Source organism: Schistocerca piceifrons, chromosome 5 (genome assembly GCF_021461385.2).
Source record: "Schistocerca piceifrons isolate TAMUIC-IGC-003096 chromosome 5, iqSchPice1.1, whole genome shotgun sequence".
Classification (NCBI taxonomy): Eukaryota; Metazoa; Arthropoda; class Insecta; order Orthoptera; family Acrididae; genus Schistocerca; species Schistocerca piceifrons.
Window position 1 is genome coordinate 104,673,337 of NC_060142.1, and position 25,941 is coordinate 104,699,277.

Below are 25,941 nucleotides of genomic sequence, written 5' to 3' on the forward strand. Positions count from 1 at the left end.
GACAACACCTTGCTGGATAGACTCATTAAAAATGTGACACAGGACTTGACATATGTGGTCACTACAATGCTTCAGTATTTTTGGTGAAATGTTGTCAATACCAGTGGAATTTTTATTTTTTAAGGCCTTGATGGTATTTTTAACTTCAGTAATAGTAACTGGGGCAATACAAATTGGGTCATACGTGTTAGGGTTAGCTCTGTGTAATAAATGCGTAGCAGCATTTAAGGAACCGTTACAACCTACTTGTTCTGCTGCAGTTATGAAGTGATTGTTGAATATGTTGGAAACTGTTACAGGATTATGAATAACCTCATCCTTATAGCTTATCTCTGTGGTATTAACATTCTTGTTACTCTTGCCACACTCTCTCTTTATAACATTCCAAACTGCTTTTATTTTGTTCTCAGATTTATCAATTTCAGACTTAATATACAGGCTCTTGGATTTGTTTATCACCCTTTTTAAAATTTTACAATATAACGTAAAATGAGACCTTTCAAGGGGATCATTTGATACTCTTAGTGAGGCATGTAACTCCCTCTTAGTCCTGCAAGAAATTTCTATACCTCCAGTAATCCATGGTTTACTGGAAGAAACCTCATTGTTCTTTCTGACAGTTTTTTTTGGGAAAGCCATTTCAAATACAGATATAAATTCATTTAAAAAAAGGTTAAATTTATCATTAACATCTGATGTGCTGTACACTGGCTCCCAATCTATCTGTGACAAATAGTCGTTAAAGGCAGACACAGTTTCAGTGTTTATACATCTATAGGACCTATAGGTGTGGGAGATTTTATTGCACAAACTGATGTTATTTACTTTCAGAAGTTGTCCATCATGGTCAGACAGGCCATAAATTACTTTGCTCACACTAGCACTGTTGCCTCTATTCTTGTCAATGAAAATATTATCTAGAAGGCTCTTGCAATTTTCTGTAACTCTAGTGGGCCAGGTAACCATCGCAGCCAAGTTGTAAGAATTCATTAAGTGGTCCAGGTCAGTTTTGAGGTTGTTATCAGTTAAGAAGTTGACATTAAAGTCACCTACAATTATTAAATTTCTAGTTTTAGAGAACAATTTGGTCAAAAGAGATTCTAACTTATTCATAAAGATGCAAAACTTCCCTGCTGGAGCTCTGTAAATTGCAAGCACAGTAAGTAACATGTCCTTTGCAGAAATTTCAGTCCCGCAAACTTCAAAATGTTGATCTACACAATACTTACTTAGATCTAAAGATTTATAAATGATTTTACTGTCTATATAAATTACAGCACCACCTTTCTCCTTACTTGTTCTGCAGTAATGAGTAGCTAGATCATACCCATCAAGCTGCAGCCCATCAATTCCAACTGTTACATGATGCTCAGTAAGGCATAAAACTGCACCTTGGCAGCGCATTCATATTGATTTTGCAGGGCCATTCTGGGACACCCACTGGTGGTTAGTTATTGATGCGTACAGCAACTTTCCTTTTGTTGTACCTATGTCTTCTACTCGGTTAAGGTTGTGTTTCAGTGGCTTGGCACTGAGAGAAAAGGGCAGCTATCAGGGAATTGAAGAACAACAACGAAATTGTGATATTAACAGCAGACAAAGGCAATGCTGCTGTCATCTTAGACACCTTGCAGTATGAAGACAAGATGAAAGAATTATTAAATGATCCCATCTACAAAGAACTAAGGGTGGACCCTACAGCTAAGATAATTCAAAAGATGCAGGCCACGATTAAAGACTCGAGAATTGACGCTGACACAGCCAAGGCTCTTATTCCCAGAGTACCAGTCTCTCCTAGAATTTACGGTCTTCCAAAGATACATAAGGAAAGTTACCCTTTGAGGCCAATAGTGAATGGGATCAATTCGCCCACCACCAAGGCTGACAACAGCGTGCACCGGTACCAGCTACTTCATGCTGTAGACACACCCTCCGGCCTCTTGCCTGCCTCAGAGACTACGAGCTCTCCAACATCACTGCAGCCATTGTACAACCACAGATCAATGCTGATACCTCACAATTCTTCCCCCTGTCCTGTACTCCGCACTAGTGGGGGAGGGGCCTCTGTGCAACATGATGGCCATATGTTGCCTCTGACTGACAAAATAAACATTGCAGCCCTGTACAGTAGAGTGAGCAATAATATCAAATGGCTTAGCACCAGCTGTGGGGCCATCCATCTCACTTTCTCTGTCTGCAGATGACTTTTGCCTTTCCCATTGCTCCTCCAGTACTGGTGTCATTGAGCAATGCCTACAGGGAGCCATCTAAAAGGTGAACACATGGGCTCTAACCCATGGCTTCCAGTTTTCAGCCACAAAGTCGTGCATCCTGCACTTCTGTTGGCATCATACTGTTCATCCGGAACCAGAACTTTACCTTGATGATGATCCTCTCACTGTAATGGAGAAGTGTCATTTCTTAGGACTGGTTTTTTATGCCTGATTAACTTGGCTTCCTCATCTTTGTCAGCTTAAGTGGAAATGTGTCAAGACCTTAACGCTGTCTGCTGCCTGAGCAACACCAATTGGGGTGCAGATCAGTTTACATTGCTGTGGCTGTTCAAATCCCTTGTTCAGTCCCACCTTGACTATGAAAGTCTGGTGTATGGATTGATGGGGCCCTTAGCGTTGCCATTACTGCACCCAGTGCACCACTGTGGGGTTCGACTAGCAACAGAAGCTTTTAAGATGAGTCTGGTGATTGGCCTCCTGGTGTAGGCTAGAGTCCCTCCATTGCAGATCAGGTGCCAAAACAGCTCACCAATTATGCTGTGCACATTTGTAGGTCTCCTGAACATCCAAATTACCATCTCCTTTGCCAAACCACAGCAGTTCATCTCCTGCAATGGTGGCCCAGGTCAAGGATTACAATTGCTGTTCACATCCAATTCCTTACATCTGAACTAGAGTCTTTTACCACCTCTCTGAAACTGACCTGCACTCGATATTACACCATGAGGTTTTTTGGGATTTGGAATACAGAAGGGCATTGTCTAGGTATTCCCAATAAACTGCGTGCCATAAAGGAGACTATGAATGTGTGGTAGTCCTGCATGCAGGTCTCTTGCAGGGACTCTGTGGTCCTCTACCAGCTCTGCAAAGGCCACACTTCACTGACCCATGGCTATCTCCTCCATTGTGAAGAACCACCCCAGTATTGGTGCAGCAGCCAGTTGAAAAAGTTCCACATTCTCTTGCACTGTCCTGCTTTAGCTGTCCTGTGATGGAATTTTCAGTTATCAGACTTGTTACCATTATTTTTAGCTGACAATACCTCATTGACTGATTTAGTTTTACATTTTATATGTGAGTGGGTTTTATCATTCCATCTAAGTTTTAGTGCATGTCCTTTCTCAATCCATGTTATTTATCTACCCTAGTGCTTTTAGGATGGAGGTTTCAATGTGTTGCAAAGTGGCTGGCTTGTCCTTTTTTGCTCACATGATCAGACAGCCACAGTCGTCTGCTCTACTGTTTTAATCCTTTCTACCTGTTTCTTGGGTCTATCTGTGGCTTTCTTGACCTCTTTTGTTGGTTTGTACTGCTTGTTGCCATTCTGTAGTTCTTGTGGTTTTTCGTTTCTCCAAGTTTTGTATGGTAAGTCTTGTCTGTTTTACTCTCTCCCCCATGGACTTGTTTTGTAGCAACTAGGGAGTGATGACCAAGCAGTATTTTAGTCCTCCCCCCCTCCCCCCTTTAAATGAACGAGCCAACCAATAATACCTGTGATGGAGGTATGTGTCGAATCTCTGATCAGTGCAGACCACAATGTAAATTTGTCCAACAAGTAAAGTGGTGATCTGTGTACCACAGTGTAGACCGCAATGTATATTCATCCAACAAGTAAAGTGGGGATCTGTCTACCACATTTCGTGTACTGTTGGTTACTCTCCTGCTGGTATCACATTTCTTACAGTGGTCTGTAACATGTCAACTAGGGGATGGTGATCTGCATAAACAGTAGGAGGTCTGCCCTCTATCTCTTCTCAATAGTAGCAACTATAGCTAGTAGCTCATGGTCAGAGGTTGACCACTTATGCTGCATATCTGAGAGTTCACAAGAGAAAAACCACAGAACTGAGGAACATCCTGTTGTAAAATGGCTCCAACAGCAAGGTCAATCGCATCCGCTGTTATATTAAGGTGGATGTTGGAAGATGGATGAGCGAGTGTAGTCACATGCAGTAAGTTATCTTTGATTTGATCTAAGGCTGGCTGCGTAGGATGTGTCCATTGAAGGTGGCATTTTCCTGCAGTATTCTTCTCACAGAGGACTCCAGTCAGAAGAATGAGAGTCTCAGCTGCATCTGGGGTGTGTCTTCTGTGGAAATTTATGATGCCTAAAAATCTGAGTAACCCTTGGTAGGTGGAGTCTGGGTGACATACTGATGACATTGCTTCTGAATGACAAAATAAACACCATTGTCCTGTGCAGTAGAATGAACGATAATACCTGTGACAGTTTAGTATGTGTTCAACCAGTGATCGGTGTAGACTGTGATGTAATTCTGTCCAGCAAATAAAGTCTGACACACTTCATGTACCAGCTAGTATCACATTTCCTACACAATTTTTGGGGGCTAGATATATGCTATGCTCAGAAGGTCTGCTTTTAAAATTATAATGTAGGCTATTGTGTTAGTCACTTATAGTTTCCCCTATTGGAGAAAAATATTCATTGAAAATATTTTCAGTTTCACATTGGTCTTTTACAACCATTCCACTATAGTCAACAATAAAGTACATACTGAGTTTGTCTTTGGCTGTTCTATAACTGTTTATCACTCCCCAGATTCCAGTTGCAACACCATATGAAGCTTGAAGCTTGTTTGCTGCATAGTTGCTCTTGGTTTGTATTAATAAATCTTTATAGTATTATTGATAAATTTTGAAAGGCTCCTTTAGCTTGAGAGATTTTCTCTGTTATTCAGGATTGTGTTATGACGTAATTTTAATTTTACCCTTGCTTCACTGACATAATTATTTATGCAGATACTTTTTTAATCCCCATGAACCATGGACCTCGCCGTTGGTGGGGAGGCTTGCGTGCCTCAGCGATACAGACGGCCGTACCATAGGTGCAACCACAACGGAGGGGTATCTGTTGAGAGGCCAGACAAACATGTGGTTCGTGAAGAGGGGCAGCAGCCTTTTCAGTAGTTGCAGGGGCAACAGTCTGGATGATTGACTGATCTGGCCTTGTAACATTAACCAAAACGGCCTTGCTGTGCTGGTACTGCGAACGGCTGAAAGCAAGGGGAAACTACAGACGTAATTTTTCCCGAGGACATGCAGCTTTACTGTATGATTAAATGATGATGGCGTCCTCTTGGGTAAAATATTCCGGAGGTAAAATAGTCCCCCATTCGGATCTCCGGGCGGGGACTACTCAAGAGGGCGTCGTTATCAGGAGAAAGAAAATTGGCAATCTACGGGTTGGAGAGTGGAATGTCAGATCCCTTAATCGGGCACCTAGGTTAGAAAATTTAAAAAGGGGAATGGATAGGTTACAGTTAGATATAGTGGGAATTAGTGAAGTTCGGTGGCAGGAGGAACAAGACTTTTGGTCAGGTGATTACACGGTTATAAATACAAAATCGAATAGGGGTAATGCAGGAGTAGGTTTAATAATGAATAAAAAAAATAGGAGTGCGGGTTAGCTACTACAAACAGCATAGTGAACGCATTATTGTGGCCAGGATAGACACAAAGCCCATGCCTACTACAGTAGCACAAGTATATATGCCAACTAGCTCTGCAGATGATGAAGAAATTGATGAAATGTATGACGAGATACAAGAAATTATTCAGGTAGTGAAGGGAGACGAAAATTTAATAGTCATGGGTGACTGGAATTCGTCAGTAAGGGAGAGAAGGAAACATAGTAGGTGAATATGGATTGGGGGGAAGAAACGAAAGAGGAAGCCGCCTTGTAGAATTTTGCACAGAGCATAACTTAATCATAGCTAACACTTGGATCAAGAATCATGAAAGAAGGTTGTATACCTGGCAGAATCCTGGAGATACTAAAAGGTATCAGATAGATTACATAATGGTAAGACAGAGATTTAGGAACCAGGTTTTAAATTGTAAGACATTTCCAGGGGCAGATGTGGATTCTGACCACAATATATTGGTTATGAACTGCAGATTGAAACTGAAGAAACTGCAAAAAGGCGGGAATTTAAGGAGATGGGACCTGGATAAACTGACTGAACCAGAGGTTGTACAGAGTTTCAGGGAGAGCATAAGGGAACAATTGACAGGAATGGGGGAAAGAAATACAGTAGAAGAAGAATGGGTAGCTCTGAGGGATGAAGTAGTGAAGGCAGCAGAGGATCAAGTAGGTAAAAAGACGAGGGATAATAGAAATCCTTGCGTAACAGAAGAAATATTGAATTTAATTGATGAAAGGAGAAAATATAAAAATGCAGTAAATGAAGCAGGCAAAAAGGAATACAAACGTCTCAAAAATGAGATGGACAGGAAGTGCAACATGGCTAAGCACGGATGGCTAAAGGACAAATGTAAGAATGTAGAGGCTTGTCTCACTAGGGGTAAGATAGATACTGCCTACAGGAAAATTAAAGAGACCTTTGGAGTGAAGAGAACCACTTGTATGAATATCAAGAGCTCAGACAGCAACCCAGTTCTAACCAAAGAAGGAAAGGCAGAAAGGTGGAGGGAGTATATAGAGGGTTTATACAAGGGCGATGTACTTGAGGACAATATTATGGAAATGGAAGAGGATGTAGATGAAGATGAAATGGGAGATAAGATACTGCATGAAGAGTTTGACAGAGCACTGAAAGACCTGAGTTGAAACAAGGCCCCGGGAGTAGACAATATTCCATTAGAACTACTGATGGGCTTGGGAGAGCCAGTCATGACAAAACTCTACCATCTGGTGAGCAAGATGTATGAGACAGGCGAAATACCCACAGACTTCAAGAAGAATATAATAATTCCAATCCCAAAGAAAGCAGGTGTTGACAGATGTGAAAATTACCGAACTATCAGTTTAATAAGTCACAGCTGCAAAATACTAACACGAATTCTTTACAGACGAATGGAAAAACTGGTAGAAGTGGACCTTGGGGAAGATCAGTTTGGATTCCGTAGAAATGTTGGAACATGTGAGGCAATACTAACCTTACGACTTATCTTAGAAGAAAGATTAAGAAAAGGCAAACCTACGTTTCTAGCATTTGTAGACTTAGAGAAAGCTTTTGACAACGTTAACTGGAATACTCTCTTTCAAATTCTGAAGGTGGCAGGGGTAAAATACAGGGAGCGAAAGGCTATTTACAATTTGTACAGAAACCAGATGGCAGTTATAAGAGTCGATGGGCATGAAAGGGATGGAGTGGTTGGAAAAGGAGTGAGACAGAATTGTAACCTCTCCCCAATGTTATTCAATCTGTATATTGAGCAAGCAGTAAAGGAAACAAAAGAAAAATTCGGAGTAGGTATTAAAATCCATGGAGAAGAAATAAAAACTTTGAGGTTCGCCGATGACATTGTAATTCTGTCAGAGACAGCAAAGGACTTGGAAGAGCAGTTGAACAGAATGGACAGTGTCTTGAAAGGGGGATATAAGATGAACATCAACAAAAGCAAAACGAGGATAATGGAATGTAGTCAAATTAAATCAGGTGATGCTGAGGGGATTAGATTAGGAAATGAGACACTTAAAGTAGTAAAGGAGTTTTGCTATTTAGGGAGTAAAATAACTGATGATGGTCGAAGTAGAGAGGATATAAAATGTAGACTGGCAATGGCAAGGAAATCGTTTCTGAAGAAGAGAAATTTGTTAACATCGAGTATAGATTTAAGTGTCAGGAAGTCATTTCTGAAAGTATTTGTATGTAGTGTAGCCATGTATGGAAGTGAAACATGGACGATAACCAGTTTGGACAGGAAGAGAATAGAAGGTTTCGAAATGTGGTGCTACAGAAGAATGCTGAAGATAAGGTTAGTAGATCACGTAACTAATGAGGAGGTATTGAATAGGATTGTGGAGAGCAGAAGTTTGTGGCACAACTTGACTAGAAGAAGGGATCGGTTGGTAGGACATGTTTTGAGGCATCAAGGGATCACAAATTTAGCATTGGAGGGCAGCGTGGAGGGTAAAAATCGTAGAGGGAGACCAAGAGATCAATACACTAAGCAGATTCATAAGGATGTAGGTTGCAGTAGGTACTGGGAGATGAAGAAGCTTGCACAGGATAGAGTAGCATGGAGAGCTGCATCAAACCAGTCTCAGGACTGAAGACCACAACCAAACTTTTCTTAATATATTTTGTTTGTTTAACTTCTATTTTTACAACTCAGCATGTGGCATCAGAACAGTAGCAGAAACCAGCAGCAAAGCTATCGTAGGAAAAGCTATCATTCTCAAACCACAATATGTGGTCTAACGTGCAGTTCAGTCTGTTGGTGTTATTGTTATACATAAATAGTTTGCTTACATATAGTTTTTTTAGTGACAAAGGGCATCTTATTTGCCTCCAACTGAAACTTTACTGCATGATGATCAGAGATGGCTAGTTTTAGAACAGATGTACTGTGGGAAAAATGGGTCATGTTTGTTATTATGTTATCCAGACATGTTTTGCTGTTGCCAGTTTTTCTGGTTGGCTCATGGATAAGTGGGGCCAGATTGAATTCATTGAGTAGGAGGTATAGCTTTTTGGGATTGGCATGATTAGTTAATAAGTCTTATATTTATATCCCCTGTTATTATATACACAGTATATCAGCAAGTCAGACAGATTTTTAAAAAAGGTATCCATACATGTCCCAGGTGGCCTGTACACAACAATAAATGCTATATTTTCTGTACCCCAGTAACACTGAAATTATTTGCTTTTATAGTGAAGATTGATACACCACACACAGTCTTGTTTTTTCTACTAAAGATAGGACAAAATTTCATGGAGAGTGGCTGACTAATGCTAATTAGTCCTTCAGTGTACCAAGGTGTCAAAATGGTAAAACAAATTCAGACAGTAAAATATATGATAACTCAACTTCTTGGCTCCAGTTTATATCCTCCTTTTCCTATTACTTGTAAGCTGAAAAGTAGTATATAATAGCTACTTTGAGTCAGTAATAAAGTATGGAATTGTGTTTTGGGGTGACTCAAGCTATACGTGTGAAATACTAAAACTTCAGAAAACCATCATTAGAAATATGCACAATGTAGGGCGAAGAAAATCGTGTCATGCACTCCTAAAAAATTTGAGTATACTAAGCGTTCCCTCACTATACATATATGAGCTGATTATCTTTGTACACAATAACCCTTATTTATTTGTAGCAAATCATTTACAGCATGATTACAACACCACAAATCAAAATAATTTTATGCTGCCCACCCGCTGTTTAAAACTTTATGCTCAAATTCCACATTATATGGGTATGAAAATTTAAAAGAAAGTGAAAGGAAGAAAACTGCTCAGCATAAATTTAGAAACACTGAAGAAATGCTTATATGACAAACTAGTGGAGAAATGTTACTATTCAGTGGAAGAATTCATAAATGACAACCTGAAGATTTGAGCAGGAGAGAACAAGTATTTTTTATTTATTTATTTTATTTATTTATTGTTCCATGGGACCAAATTAAGGAGAAGTCTCCATGGTCATGGAACGAGTCAATATACGAAATTATAACACGGTAGTAGAAACAGATAAAATGAAATACAAGAAACATATTCAGGCGACAATTCATAAGTTTAAATAAAGAAAATCAACAAAGTAACACCGGAATCTGCTTAATTTTTCAGCTCTTCCAGGAGCTCCTTGACAGAATAGAAGGAGTGAGCCATGAGGAAACTCTTCAGTTTGGACTTAAAAGCGTTTGGGCTACTGCTAAGATTTTTGAATTCTTGTGGTAGCTTATTGAAAATGGATGCAGCAGAATAGTGCACTCCTTTCTGTGCAAGAGTCAGGGAATTGCGTTCCACATGCAGATTTGATTTCTGCCTAGTATTAACTCTTGGGAATAAGCTAATATTGCTAACAACAAACGACATTAAAGAAAATATATACTGTGAGGTCAATATCAGAATTCCCAGACTATTGAATAGGGGTCAACAAGATGTTCTCGAATTTACACCACATATACCTCGAACAGCCCATTTTTGAGCCAAAAATACCCTTTTTGAATCAGAAGAATTACCCCAAAAAATAATACCATATGACATAAGCGTAGGAAAATATGCAAAGTAGACTACTTTTCGTGTTGAACTGTCACTTATTTCAGATACTGTTCTAATGGTAAATAAAGCAGCATTTAGTTTCTGAACAAGATCCTGAACATGGGCTTTCCACAACAGCTTACTATCTATCTGAACACCTAGGAACTTGAACTGTTCCATCTCACTTATAATATTCCCATTCTGTCTGATCACAATACCAGTTCTTGTTGAATTGTGAGTTAGAAACTGTAAAAACTGAGTCTTACTTGATTTAGCATCGCATTATTTTCCACAAGCCACGAACTTATTTCATGAACTACATTATTTGGTAATGTTTCAATATTACACACAAGATCCTTCTCTACCAAGCTGGTGTCATCAGCAAACAGAAATATTTTTTGAATCACCTGTAATACTAGAAGGCACATCATTTATATAAATAAGAAACAGCAGTGGCCCCAGCACCGACCCTTGGGGAACGCCCCACTTAACAGTGCCCCATTGGGACTGAACATCACTACCACTCTCAATATTGTGGAGAATTACCTTCTGCTTTCTGTTCTTAAAGTAAGAGGCGAACCAATTGTAAGCTCCTCCCCTTACTCCATAATGGTCCAACTTCTGCAGTAATATTTTGTGGTCAACACAGTCAAAAGCCTTTGTTAAATCAAAGAAAACACCAAGCATTCGTAACCTTTTATTTAATCCATCCAAAACCTCAGAGAGAAAAGAGAATATAGCATTTTCAGTTGTTAAACCATTTCTAAAACCAAACTGTACATTTGACAGCAAACTACGTGAATTTAAATGCTCCAGTAACCTTGTATATACAACCTTCTCGATAATTTTAGCAAACACAGATGGCATAGAAATAGGTCTATAATTGTCAACATTATTCCTGTCTCCCTTTTTATAAAGTGGCTTCACTACCGAGTATTTTAATCGGACAGGAAACCGACCACTCCTAAAGGAAAAGTTACAGATATGGCTAAGTACTGGGCTAACATACATAGAACAATACTTCAGTATTCTGCTAGATACCCCGTCATATCTTTTGTGGCGGTGTTCGTAGCGACAAACAATTTGCGGTAGAAACGGCTTACGAAGTCACCGCCACACTTTTAATAGCGGGCCGACCGGTCCGCTGGAACAGTGAACAGAAAGATGAAAACCCAAACACTCTGATTAAATAAAATTCGGTACTTATCTTTATTAATGAAGATACAGACAGTAGTGAACTCCGTGTCTACAGAAATCGGTCTAGTTCGAGTCGGAGCGGATAGGTCAGCGACGGCTGACTACAAACAACAACTCTGCTGCGATGAACACACAACTGACTCGCAAGTACACAATTCGGTGGCGAGTATACAACTGAGCGGCGAATACAGAACTGTCCTAGCGCTCGCGACTCCAGCGCTTAAGAAGCCAGAAGCCAGCGGTGGCGCGCGCAGACTTGCGGCGATTTCCTGTCTCGCTGGCGCTGCTTATGCGGACGGCGTCTGGACTTTGATGCTGCCAACCTTTTGGCAGCAGGCTCAGGTGGCATTACTGGCTAGGATACAACACTCCTCCCCCCCAAATCGCCGCACCGTCGTTGAATAATGACGTGGCGAGCGTCGACGGCGGGGGACGGGTCCGGCCGCAGGCGTAGCAGAAGAGACCGGGGCGGAGACTGTTGTCGGTGGCAGTCCCCGGTCCGCACCCCAGCATTGGCTGCGCGGGGCCCCGGGAAACACCGACTGAAAACCGAGGTCAGGGTGCACGCCTTTGACCACGGGCGCAGCTTCTGGTACTGGACGAAGAGAGGCAGCGTCTCCTGACGCTGCGTCGACGGCTGCTGAGTGGGCACCGGACAAGGCGCTGCGGTGTCAGACTCCTTGGGGGTGCCCAAGGAAAGCGGCTGCAGAACAGGCTGCACAGCCACCGCTTGGGAAGGCGGCCCGGCTGAGGGGTCGACGTCCATCAGCTCCGAAGGCGGTGGCGACTGAAGAGGGACCGCAGGCGCCGGAGCGACCACCTGGGGCTCTCCCGAATGAAGCTGCGTGGGAGGCATCAACGGGACGGGCTGTCGGCGTGGTAGTGGCGACGGCTGCTGCTGCTGCCCTGGGGGCGGCAGCGAAGTCGGAAGGCGCGGCTGGAACCCGCCGCGGACCAAATCTGTGGACAAAGAACGAGCGGCAGAATCCGGGCGGCCAGCGCGGCGCAACTGGTTCTGATGCCTCCTGTGCACCCCAGTAGCACCTTGAACAGTATAAAAACCGCGACCCTGGACACTTATCACGGTACCACGTTCCCAACGACGGCGACCGTGATAAACTCTGAAAAAAACGGCGTCGTTGCGCTGAAAACGCGTGCGATGCTCAGAAGCGGCTGGTCGATCCGGGGGGTGCAACAACCGTAGTAGGGTGCGATGACGACGGCCGTGGAGAAGCTCCGCAGGCGAAGGGCCGTCGCGTGGCGTGGTCCGGTACGACGACAGGAATGTGATGAGGACCTGCTGATGAGAGTGCGTAGCACGAAGGCGGTCCATATGATCCTTGAATGTGCGTACTAAACGTTCCGCTGCACCATTCGATTGAGGGTGGAACGGCGGAGTAAGAACATGGCGAACGCCATTGGCAGAACAAAAACTTTCAAATTCAGCAGAGGTAAATTGTGGACCATTGTCAGACACTAAAACTTCTGGAAGACCCTCAATACAAAAAATTGAAGTCAACGCCTGTATAGTTTGTGCAGACGTTGTAGACTGCATGGGCACAACAAACGGAAAATTACTAAATGCATCTATCATGATGAGCCAACGAGAATTCCAATATGGACCAGCGAAATCAATATGTACTCGCTGCCAGGGACCGGCAGGGCGTGCCCACTCAAAATAGCGTTGAGGCGGAGCAGCTTGGTGTTCGGCACACGTCAAACAATCTGTAGACATCTGCGTAATCCGCTTATCAATACCGATCCATGTACAATGACGGCGGGCAAGCTGCTTGGTGCAGACCACTCCCCAATGACCTTGATGCAACAAGTCGAGGACCTTGGATTGGAGCACTTGGGGAACCACTACACGAAGCTGGTCATTCTCGGTGCGTAACAGCAAAACTCCATGCGAAACAGACAACAGATGACGTTGCGGATAATAGCGACGAATCACAGGATGCGATATGTCCTTTGCCTTGGACGGCCAACCACGTTGAACAAAACGTAATAGTAAACTCAGATGAGGATCCGTAGCTGTCTCACGTGCCACCTGACGATTATCAATCGGAAAATCCCAGAGGGATTGATGCTCATCGGCGTCAATCTGATGGCAAGAGTCGTCAGAGGAATCGAAGACATCATCCGTAGCAATCGGCAATCTAGAAAGCGCATCAGCTGTAGGGCGATACAGTATCTCATACTGGTATTGTGATAACAAAAGAGCCCAACGTTGTAGTCTCTGAGCTGTCCGCTGAGGAACTGGTTTAGACGGATGAAACAGTGACGTCAGGGGCTTGTGATCTGTTACTAAATAGAATGGTCTACCATAGAGGTAGTGATGGAATTTTGTGACACCGAACACAATAGCCAACGCTTCCTTGTCCAATTGGCTATAATTTCACTGAGCTTTGTTTAGCAATTTAGATGCGAACGCAATAGGACGTTCGGTGTTACCGACTCGGTGAGACAACACAGCACCGAGGCCGAAAGAAGAGGCATCACAAGCTATCACCAGAGGCTTGTTAGGGTCGTAATGGACCAGACAACGATCATTCAATAAAGCCTCTTTAAGCTGCTGAAAGGCTGATTGGCAATCAGCTGACCACACAAACGGAACATTCTTACGGCGGAGACGATGCAACGGTGCAGCAATCTGTGATGCATTAGGTATAAACCTAATATAATATGTCAATTTGCCAAGAACTGCTTGCAATTCATGCAGATTGCGAGGGACGGGCAAATCACGAATAGCTGCTAAATGTGACTGGGAGGGATGAATGCCTTGAGCATTAATAACATGTCCCAGATACTCCATCTCCGCAAGGAAAAATGAACATTTATCGATGTTGCAACGTAGGCCTGCCTGAGACAACACTGTAAACAAACACTCCAAATTACGGAAATGTTCAGCAGGCGTCCGACCGGACGCAACAATATCGTCTAAATAGTTGCAACACGATGGCACATTAGCCAGAAGTTGTGACAAAAAACGCTGAAAAACAGCTGGAGCTAACCAAAAGGCAAACGCAGAAAACGGAACAACCCCAACGACGTGTTTATGACAAAATACTGTTGTGATTGCTCGTCGAGGGGCAATTGCAAATATGCTTCACGGAGGTCAATTTTGGAAAAGAAACGAGCTTCCCCTAACTTATCCATCAGCTCGTCCGGTCTAGGCAAAGGAAAAGAATCAATGACAGTCTGAGGATTAACTGTCGACTTAAAATCAGCACACAAACGTAACTTGCCAGACGGTTTCTTTATAATAACTAAGGGAGAAGCCCACTGGCTCGCTGAAACGGGTTGAATAACACCGTTGTTTTGCCAACGACGAAGCTCATCTTCTACAGGTGCCCGGAGGGCGTGAGGCACTGGACGAGCACGACAAAATCGAGGCTGAGCATTATCTTTTAACGTAATATGAGCGGCAAAGTTCGCAGCACAACCTAGTTCGTCTTTAAATATGTCACTGTATCGTTTATACAAATCGGTTATGCTGTCTTGAGGAACAACAACAGAATTAATTTGCAACACATTGTCTTGGACAGACAGGCCAAACAAGTCAAAACAGTCTAATCCGAAAATGTTTACACTGTCTGTAGCGCGGAGCACTGTGAATGAAACTGTTTTTGTATTGCCACGGAATGTGGCTGGCACGCTACATACATCTAACACAGGAATTTGTTCTCCACTATAAGTAGCCAAAGAATGTTTTGCCGCTGAAAGTTTAGGGCGGCCGATAGCCGTATACGTAGCACTATTTATGAGAGTCACAGACGCACCAGTGTCTAATTGAAAATTGAAGGTCTTATCCTGGATGCGTAGCTTCACAAATAGTTTATTACACTGTCTCTGGATGGGTGCAGTGGAGGCAGAAGACACAAAATCAGCGCGTTTAGCGCGTGTTCGATGCTTACGACAACTCGTGGGTTGGGCGGGTGAAACAACAACTCCCGCTTCACTTGCAGTCTGTACATTACTGTTTACAGCGTTTGAATTACGCTTGGGTCGCATAGCAGAGGACTGGGTGGGTGGCTTATTGCGAACAAGTTTATTACCCACACGAACCGTGGAAGAGTCTTTAAACGCGACCTTCTGGGCGGGCTGGCTTTGAAGAACATGAATATCCATGGGCTGGGCAGCACTAAAATTGTTCTTGCGTTTACGCAAACAAACAGTCTGGATGTGTCCTTTCCTTTGACAAAAGTGACAAACCGCGTTTCTTAACGGGCAACGTTCACGAGGATGAGCAAGAACACACTAAGGGCAAGACTTAACTCTATCATTTTGCACACGCGGCTGATGAATGTGGTTAACAGGACGCGGCCGGCTAGTGTTTACAGCCTGACTCTGCCGGTGGGGCCGCGGGCGTGACATCACTTGCTTAGCACAGGCAATTTGAGAAATACATGGCTGATCTAACTCACACTCAGCATAGTCAAAAGTATCTTGGGCTTCAATGATGTTCATCACAGTCTCTAATGACGGGTCAGGCAACTTTAAGATAGCAGCACGAATACGAGAATCTGCAATGTTTTGAGTAATAGCGTCTCTTAACATGACATCACTGTAGGAAGCTCCACACACACAATTAAATTGGCACTGACGGGTGAGGCCCCATAAATCTGTTAACCACTGTTTATTAGATTGATGTGGCAGTTTCTTTAATCTGAAGAACTTGAATCTGGCTGCTGCCACATGAACTTGCGACCCGAAATACTCAGCAAGCTTGTTAACAACAACGTCATAGTCTAAAGCTTCTGGCTGGGATTCCGGGAACAACTTACAAAGTAGTCGATAGACTTCCACGCCTGCAGTGGAAATTAAATAAAGCTGCCGCTCAGTACCTGTGATTTTGTAGACTGTCATGTGCGCCTGCAACTGCGCGAAATATTCTCGACATTCTTCTCTGGATGCATCAAAAGCACGGAAATGTGGTGCTGCCTGTGCTTGTTCCTTTTGTGTTGGAGGATTAGCCGCTTGTTTGGCGATTGCTTCCACCAGACTTTGTATTTGCTGACTCTGTAACAAGATCAACTGTTGTAATTCGGCAGGCATAGTGAACACAAATTAAACCAGCCCTGCACACGAGTTCGGAAGTCCTCGTCGCCAGTTTTGTGGCAGTGTTCGTAGCGACAAACAATTCGCGGTAGAAATGGCTTACGAAGTCACTGCCACACTTTTAATAGCGGGCCGACCGGTCCACTGGAACAGTGAACAGAAAGATGAAAACCCAAACACTCTGATTAAATAAAAGTCGGTATTTATCTTTATTAATGAAGATACAGACAGTAGTGAACTCCGTGTCTACAGAAATCGGTCTAGTTCGAGTCGGAGCAGATAGGTCAGCGACGGCTGACTACAAACAACAACTCTGCTGCGATGAACACACAACTGACTCGCAAGTACACAATTCGGTGGCGAGTATACAACTGAGCGGCGAATACAGAACTGTCCTAGCGCTTGCGACTCCAGTGCTTAAGAAGCCAGAAGCCAGCAGTGGCGCGCGCAGACTTGTGGCGATTTCCTGTCTCGCTGGCGCTGCTTATGCGGACAGCGTCCGGACTTTGATGCTGCCAACCTTTTGGCAGCGGGCTCGGGTGGCATTACTGGCTAGGATACAACAATATCCATGAGAGTTCTTGGTCTTTAGTGATTTAATTATTAACTCAATCTCCCTCTTGTCAGTATCATGGAGGAGCATTTCAGGTAACAGTCTCGGAACACTTTTTTCTAAGAGCACTCTATGATTCCCTGTTGGGACTAGGTTTCTATTTAGTTCACCTGCTATATTCAGAAAGTGATTATTAAATACTGTACATATATGCAACTTAGCAGTAACATGGACATTCCCACTGCACACTGATTCTATATCCTCGACCTGTCTCTGCAGACCAGCCACTTCCTTTACGACTGACCATATGGTTTTAATTTTATCCTGAGACTTAGCTATTCTATCTGCATACCACATACTTTTTGCCTTCCTAATAACTTTTTTAAGCACCTTACAATACTGTTTGTAATGGGCTGCAGCATTTAGATTTTGACTGTTTCTAACGTTTTGATATAATTGCCATTCTGTTCTACAGGATATTCTTATCCCTCTAGTCAGCCACCCAGGCTGCCTGCTTGTGCTAGTACCCTGTTTTGAATGTTCTAATGGAAAGCAACTTTCAAAGAGCACGAGAAAAGTTTTGAGGAAAGCATTATATTTATCATCTACTCTATCAGCACTATAATCATCTTGCCACACTTGTTCCTTGATAAGGTTTACAAAGGTCTCTACAGCAACTGGACCAGCAACATGAGTTGCAGGACAAAAATCTTTTAGAGTTAAAACTTGTGCATCATGATCTGAAAGGCCATTCACTTTTTTGCTAACAGAATGCCCTTCTAGTAATGAGGAATGAACAAAAATGTTGTCTATGGTTGTTCTACTGTTCTCTTGCACTCTCGTTGGAAAGAATATGGCTTGCATTAGAACTGTTAATCTTAAAAGTGTGTTACTTTTTAAGAAAAATTATTAATTGCTTAATTAAGTAATTATTCAGTACCATATATCATATTACTAGTATTATAAGGAAAACTGTAAACCAGTTTTTGTGTTTTGATGAGTCTCCTGTACTTTTAAGTCAATGGCTTGAAATTGTATGTTATGAGACAATAAACTTCTACTTCTGCTTCTACTACTGTGAATTATTTTAACTATTGCAAACAGCTTCATAAAGTTAAGGTTCAGAAGCACAAACCAATTAAAATTCTCTTTTTTCTTTCTAGGTGAAGTGGAGTGTACCTAACATGATGTATCCTGTACCACCAGCAGTGGCCAGTGTTTTTTTCACAATGGAACTTTCCAGAATTAAGCCTCTGGACTGCCCAGTGACAGTAAGAAATTATGTGATTATTCTGAATAACCCTAATTACTTACTTTTGTCACTGTCGCTATTGCATATTTCTGTGTTCTCCTTTTCTAACATGCCAACATTCAATACTCCATTATAATATAATATTATAATAATAGTAAAACTTATTATTATTATTATTATTATCATTATTATTGTCTTCAGCCTGTAGACTGGTTTGATGCATCTCTCCATATTAGTCGATCCTGTGGCAGCTTCTTTATCTCTACATAACTAGTGCCACCTTCATCTACATCTTCATCAACATCTGTACTCTGAAAATCACTGTGAAATGCATGGCAGAGGGTACATCCCATTGTATCAGTTTTTAGGGTTTCTTCCGACTCCATTCACATATGGAGCACAGGAAGAATGACTATTTGAATGCCTCTGTGTCTGCTGTAATTATTCTAATCTTCTCAACATAACCATTATGTGAGCAATCCATAGGAGGTTGTGATATATTCATAGATTCATCATTTAAACCCAGTTCTTGAAACTTTGTTACTAGACTTCCTCAGGATTGTATTGTATTGGGTAATGAACTGAGGACCTAGAAATGATGGAGAAGCTTCATCCCATCATAGCCCTCAGAGGTCCACTTCCCACAACAGGCCATACCAGTCCATCCATCTCACCGTCACCCCCCTACACCAAACTCTGGGTTATAGTGCAGTCCAGCCCCCAGTGGATCCCTCCCCCTCCCCCATTCTCCCCCCAGGAGTGTCTCAAGCCAGATGAGTGTAACCACAAATGGTAGAGTAATTACGATTTACGCGTACGTGGAGGCAGTGTTTGCACAGCAATCACTGACATAGTGTAACTGAGGTAGAATAAGGAGAACCATGCCACATTCTCTGAGGCAGATGGAAAACCACCTTAAAAACCTTCCACAGGCTGGTCAGCACACTGGACCATGACACAAATCCACTGGGCCGATTCATGCCGGGGACCAGCATGCCTTCTCACTTGGGAAGCAGTGCATTAGACTGTGCAGCTAGCCAGGCAGGCTTTTTGAGACACTTTACGTCTATCTTTAAGAGTCTGTCAGTTCTGTTTCTTCAGCATCTCTGTAACACTTTCCAATGGGTCAAACAAATTTGTGGCCATTCATGCTGCTGTTCTCTGTATACGTACAATATCCTGTCTGGTCTGGGTCCTACACATTCAAGCAATATTTGGAAATGGGTTGCTTGAGTGTTTTTTAAGCAATCTCCTTTGTAGACTGTTTGCATTTTCTCAGTATTCTACCAATAAAGTGAAGTCTACCACCTGCTTTATACACAACTGAACCTATGTGAACATTCCATTTCATATCCCTACAAAGTGTTACACGAAGGAATTTGTAAGAGTTTGCCATTTACAACTGTGACTCATTGATATCATAGTCATAGGATACTATGTTTTTCCATTTTACATTCCTCAACATTTAAAGCAAGTTCCCAATCATTGCACCACTTTGAAATCTTATGAAGAACTGTCTGAATATTTATGCAGCTTCTTTCAGACAGTCCTTCATTATAGATAACTGCATCATCTGCAAGGTCATTAATACACAATATAAACAGCATGGGTCATAACACAATTCCCTGGGGTACACTGAAGTTGCTTCTACATATGACAATGACTCTCCATCCAAGATAACATGTTGTGTTCTCCCTACCAAAATGTTCTTAGTGCAGTAACAAATTTCACTTCATACCACATGTTGCTAGGGACTGGACACTAACTTCAGTGTCCCTAACAGCCTATACACAGGACCCAAATTTCTTTGGGTCTTGTGAAAGATCATTTCACAATATTCTGCTTCAGAAGTCATTGAGGGCTTCATACATTGCCCTCTTGACAGCCAAACATGTTTCATTCAGCATCTCTCTATCTATAGTCCTATGCTTTGTTTTACACCTACCATACAGTAGTCTCTGTTTCCTTAGAAGTTTCTATAAAGTGACTGCATACCATGGAGGGTCCCTCCCATTATGAACTATTCTACTGCACACATATATGTCCAGTGCATGGTAAACTATTGTCTAAAACTTGAGCTGTAAGTCCTCTACATGCTCCTGCCCTATGCTGAAAGTTTCAAGTTCCTCACAGAGAAATAACATTACTGATTTTTTATCTAGTTTACTGAACATGTATATGTTTCTGCTTGTTTTAGTTGTCCTTTGTACTTTGGTAACCATTGTTGCCATAACTGCATCATAATGTTTGATACCAGTTTCGATATGGACATCCTCAAAGAAGTCAGGCCTATTTGTTGTCTTTAGATCCAACACATTTCCATCATGAGTGGGGCTCAGAACTATATGTTATAGGTAGTTTTCAGAGAAGTCATTTAGTAATGTTTCACAAGACATCTTATTGTGTCCACCATTAACAAAACTGTAATTTTCCCAATTGATTGGTGGGTGATTAAAATCTCCACCAATGATTATAGCATGACTGAGAAACTAACATACAGAGGAACTGAGGCTTTCTATATAGTTTCCTGTTACATCAGGAGATCTAATCATCATTTTATGCCCACCACCAATACTGAATCTTGTCCAGACAGTCTCACATGTAACTTCAATTACTATCTTGGTGTATTTGAATTTCTTCTCTACTGTTACAGATACACCAACTCCATTTCTCATTATCTTATTCTTTCAATATACAATTAAATTTTCTCCAAAAATCTCACTGCTAACAATTTTAGGATTCAACCAGTTTTCTGTAACCCCTGCCTCCCCCCCCCCCCCCCTTCCCTTTTCAGTCTGAAGCTCCCTCTAGCACCGTGGAAGTTGTTCTCTGATGTCTTAACACATGTCCTACCATCTTGTCCTTTCTTTTTTTGGTGTTTTCCATATATTCCTTTCCTTCCTGAATCTACAGAGAACCTCGTCATTTCTTACCTTATCAGTCTACCTAATTTTTAACGTTTTTCTGTAGCGCCAAATCTCAAATGCTTCGATTCTCTTCTGTTCCAATTTTGCCACAGTCCATTATCACTATCATATAATGTTGTGCACCAAACATACATTCTCAGAAACTTCTTCCTCAAATGAAGGCCTATGTTTGATACTAGTAGACTTATCTTGGCCAGGGGTGCCCTTTCTGTCAGTGGTAGCCTGCACTAGTTGTCTAGCGGTAGCGTCTTTCATTAGTAATCAAAATATCCTCGGTCCCAGTTTTGAACCCCACCACCACTTAGACCTTGAATAAAATTCATTAGCATTAACAGCCAAACACTTATGACATTAGAAGTCACCCACATTCTGCCAGTAGCCTTGTCAAAGAAGGTGAAGGAGCGGGTAAAGTTTCAGGGCACTCTCTTGCCCTTGGGTGGGAATCAGCTCATAAAGTGGAAGAATTAGCCATGAGCAATGGGTTGAGGGTGCAGAAGGCAATGGAAACCAATGTATTAAAGACAGATATGTGTATCCACAGGACATGTGGCCAGTAACTGAAAATGTGTCGTGATGATCTCTCCATTGGAAAAGATACCGGACTAGTCCACATTTGGATTTCCAGGAGGGAACTGCCAATGGCTAGGTGACCATGAGAAAAAAACATTCTATGAGCTGGGAGCCCAATGTAGGAAGTTCAAACATGGTAGGAAAGGTAGAAAATTTGAAAAGGGAAATGCAAAGGGCCAATCTAGATACAGTGGGGGTCAGTGAAGTGAAATCGAAAGAAGAAATGAATTTCTGGTCAGGTGGTTATGATGTCCTCCTCGCCGTGTCCGGCGACAGCGACTCCGTCAGTCTTCTCTGTCCTTGTTGTGGTAGGCTCGAATGTGGCTCGCGAATCCGAATTTCGCTTTGAATATCCTGTTGCATGAAGCACAGTGAAGTTGACCAGCAGAGTTGTAAGTATACGTGTAGACAGGCTTGAGCTGAGATTTTCGGAACTCTCTTTTAGCATCCAGGTTCATTAGACGCTTTTGCTCGAATTGTTCGATGCTCTTATGTACAGTTGATTGCCACTCCAATCGGCACAATGCTAGCTCCTCCCAATGGTTGCTTGGAATGCCACAGGCTGCAAGGTGGCGTTTAATGGTGTCTTTATATCGCAGGTGTTGACCACCTTTCCACCTCTTCCCGCACGAGAACTGTGAGTAGAACACCGCTTTAGGTAGCCTACTGTCATCCATACTATGTGACCACTCCATCTCAGTTGATGTTTCATTATTAAAGCTTCAATACCAGCCAGTTTCACATGGCGCAAAATCGCCGTGTTTGGGACACGGTCTTCCCATTTGATGTGCAGAATTGATCTCAGACATCGAAGATGAAATTTATCTAGCTTCTTAATGTCAGCTTTGTAACAGCACCAGGTTTCCGAGGCATAGAGTAAGGTGGATAATACTACTGCTTTATAAACTGCAATTTTTGTTTGTAGTTTGAGATCATGTGATTTCCATACTCAGTCATTAAGCTCACCGAAGGCTGAGGCTGCGCTAGCTATACGCGCTGCGATTTCCATTGTCAGGCTGTTGTCACTTCTAATTTGGCTTCCCAGGTATTTGAAATTTGACACATTTTGCAAGGGTTTGTTATTTATCTCAATACTGGAGTCATCTGCATTAAGACCTCTAAGTGGCTGTTTGAGAACTTGCATCTTAGTGATGCTAATGGCTAAGCCAAATCTTCTGCAGGAGGCATTTAGCAGATTTATGTAAGTCTGAAGAGTTTCGCAAGAATTAGCCATCATGCATACATCATCCCCGTAGAGAATCTCTAAGATGGATAGTTTGGTTACGCGACTTTTTGTTCTGAGGCGAGAGATGTTGAAGACACTTTTGTCTGTCCTTGTGTCGAGACTAATTTGATTACTACAGGCTTTGGTCGCATCTCTCATAACAACTGCGAAGTAAAGTGAGAAGAGTGTGGGAGCCAGAACACAGCCTTGTTTTATAGCGTAATATCAACAGCAGCAGAGAGTGCTATAATGGGGGTAGGATTCATTATGAATAAGAAGGTGGGGCAGAGAGGGAGTTACTGTGAACAGTTAACTGATAGGTTTGTTCTCATCAGAATCAACAGAAAACCAAATCTGACAATGATAGTTCCAGTATATATGCCAATGTTCCAAGCTGAAGATGAAGAGACAGATAAATTATGAGATGATATTGAACAGGTAATTCAGTATGTAAAGAGAGATGAAAATCTAATAGTTTTGGAAAACTTGATTGTGGTTGTCGGGGAAGGAGCAGAAGAAAGGGCTATGGGAGAATACAGGCTTGGTTCTAGGAAAGAGAGAGGAGCAAGACAACTGTGTTCTGCAATAAATTTCAGCTAGTAATGACAAATACTCTGTTGAAGAATCACAAGTAGCTGAGGTATACTTGGAAAAGGCCAAGAGGTATGGGGAGATTTCAGTTAGATTACATCATGGTCAGAGAGATACTGAATTGGAAGGCATACACAGGATCAGATTTAAACTCAGGTCACAATTTAGTAGTGATGAAAAATAGGCTGAAGTTTCAGAGATTACACAAGGAAGTGGGATACGTAAGTACTAAGGAAAGAGGAGATACACTTGAAGTTCTCTAAGGCTATAGATACTGCAATAAGGAATAGCTCAGTATGTAGTTGAGTTGAAGAGGAAAGTACATCTCTAAAAAGTGCAATCAAAGTAGCTGGAAAGAAAAACATAGGTACAAAGAAGGTAATTGAGAAAGGACCATGAATACCAAAAGAAACACTTGAGTTGATCGATGAAAGAAGTAAGAAAAAAAATTTTAGGGGACTTCAGAAACATGAGTTTCTGAGGAATGAAATAAATAGGAAGTGCATGGAAGCTATGACAAAATGGCTGCATAAAATGTGTGAAGAAATTGAAAAAGAGATTATTGTTGGAAGGACTGACTCAGCTTTACAAAAATAAATAAATAAATAAATAAAAGCAAGGATGCTAACATTAAGAGAGCAATGTGATTTCCACATACAGAGGAGAGAGCATTTAGGTGGAAAGAATACATTGAAGGCCTCTATGAGGGAAGATTTGTCTGATGTGACAGAAGAAGGAACAGGTGTTGATACAGAAGAGATTGGGGATCCAATATTAGAATCAAAATTTAAAAGAGTTTCTTGAGACTTAATATCAAATAAGGCAGAAGGGGTGGATAATACTCCATCATAATTTCTAAAATCATTGGAAGCAGTGACAACAAAATGACTATTCACAGTGGTGTGTAGAATGTGTAAGACTGGCAATATACCATCAGACTTTCAGAAGAACATCATCTACACAATTCCAAAGACACAAAGAGCTGCCAAGCATGAGAATTATTAGACAGTCAGCTTAACAGCTCATGGATCCAAGTTACTGACAAGAATAATATACAGAAGAATGGAAAAGAAAAGTGAGGATGTGTTAGATGAAGACCAGTTTGGCTTTTGGGAAAGGTAAAGGCACCAGAGAGGCAGTTTTGACATTGTATTTACACATCAAGATTTTGGCCAGAATCTTCATCAGAAAATAAAAAAACACATACACATTCACACAAGCAAGCATACCACACACACACACACATGCACATGACCACTATCCCTGGCTGTTCATGCTAGACAAAGTGAAACACATTCAAAGGGAGCAACAATCCGTGGTGGAGCAGTGAAGGGGGAGGGATAGCACTTAAGGAGGGACAGGAAGGGTATTGGTTAGGATGTCCCTCATTTCAGGGCATGATGATAGATAATCAAAGCCCTGATCAAGGAAATGTCCTATCACCTCCTCCCAACTCACATCCCCTCACTCTCATTGTACTCTTCTCTCTGCCAATGCAGCCACTGATCTCCTTCTCTAGTCCTCTCCTTTCCACTCCCCTTTTCTTTTTTGTTCCCTTTCCTGCCTCCCCCACAGCTCTCAGATGGTGCACCAGGTAGCCTTGTCTGCCTCCTCTAGACACTGCATGTTGCACCAGGCAGCACTATTTCCTCTTCCCCCTCCCACACCCACCTTCCCCCTAAACCCTGCTATACATCCACATACACCCCTCCACTATGGAATGTCGCTCTTGTTTGATGCATTTCAGTTTAAGTTTCAGTCTGGCCTGAGCAGCCAGACATTGCAGTCACGTGTGTGAGAGTTGTACTTGCTTGTGTGAATGTGTGTAATGTAACAATCTTTCTTTTGTGACTGTCTGCAACTCAACTTGTCAGCTTTACAGTGAGTAACAATCTATCCTTTCTGTAACTGTTGATATTCCAACCTGGACTTTCCAATGTTTTATTAAGCAGTTCATTTAGATGGTGACTGCCTAGTTTGTAAAATGCTTTGCAAAAAAGACATCCAAAACCTCCCACTGAACTACTTGATTCAGATAATCACTATACGATAAAAAATTAGGATTCAGCAGTGGACATTAAATGAGTTAGAACACAATTCCTGAATGAACACTACAAGTTTTGATGGTTGTACTCCAATCACACCCCTCCAGATTTCAATGAAGACCAATAGTTTAAAGTTGTCAATTACAGTTGAGCATCTGGTTATTAGTTATGATGGGTGATTTAGTTTCCTTTTGTCATTTATGACAATTTTCACAATTATTTGGCTCCTTGATTATAAATCAGTAGAAGTTTAAAATACTGCTGATACTAGTGTTCTGTGTCCAGCCACTGGCAACTTTTGTTATCTGACAAT

The 25,941-nt window shown here is 42.0% G+C and overlaps 1 protein-coding gene across 1 annotated transcript in view; it reads left to right on the forward strand.

Moving 5' to 3' along the window:
- Positions 1-25,941, forward strand: part of LOC124798767 (A-kinase anchor protein 14-like) — a 97,916-nt gene that overhangs the window by 53,845 nt on the left and 18,130 nt on the right. The window contains exon 3 of the mRNA XM_047262297.1: positions 18,182-18,289. Coding sequence (XP_047118253.1) covers positions 18,182-18,289 — 108 coding nt within the window. The remainder of the gene's footprint in view (positions 1-18,181; positions 18,290-25,941) is intronic.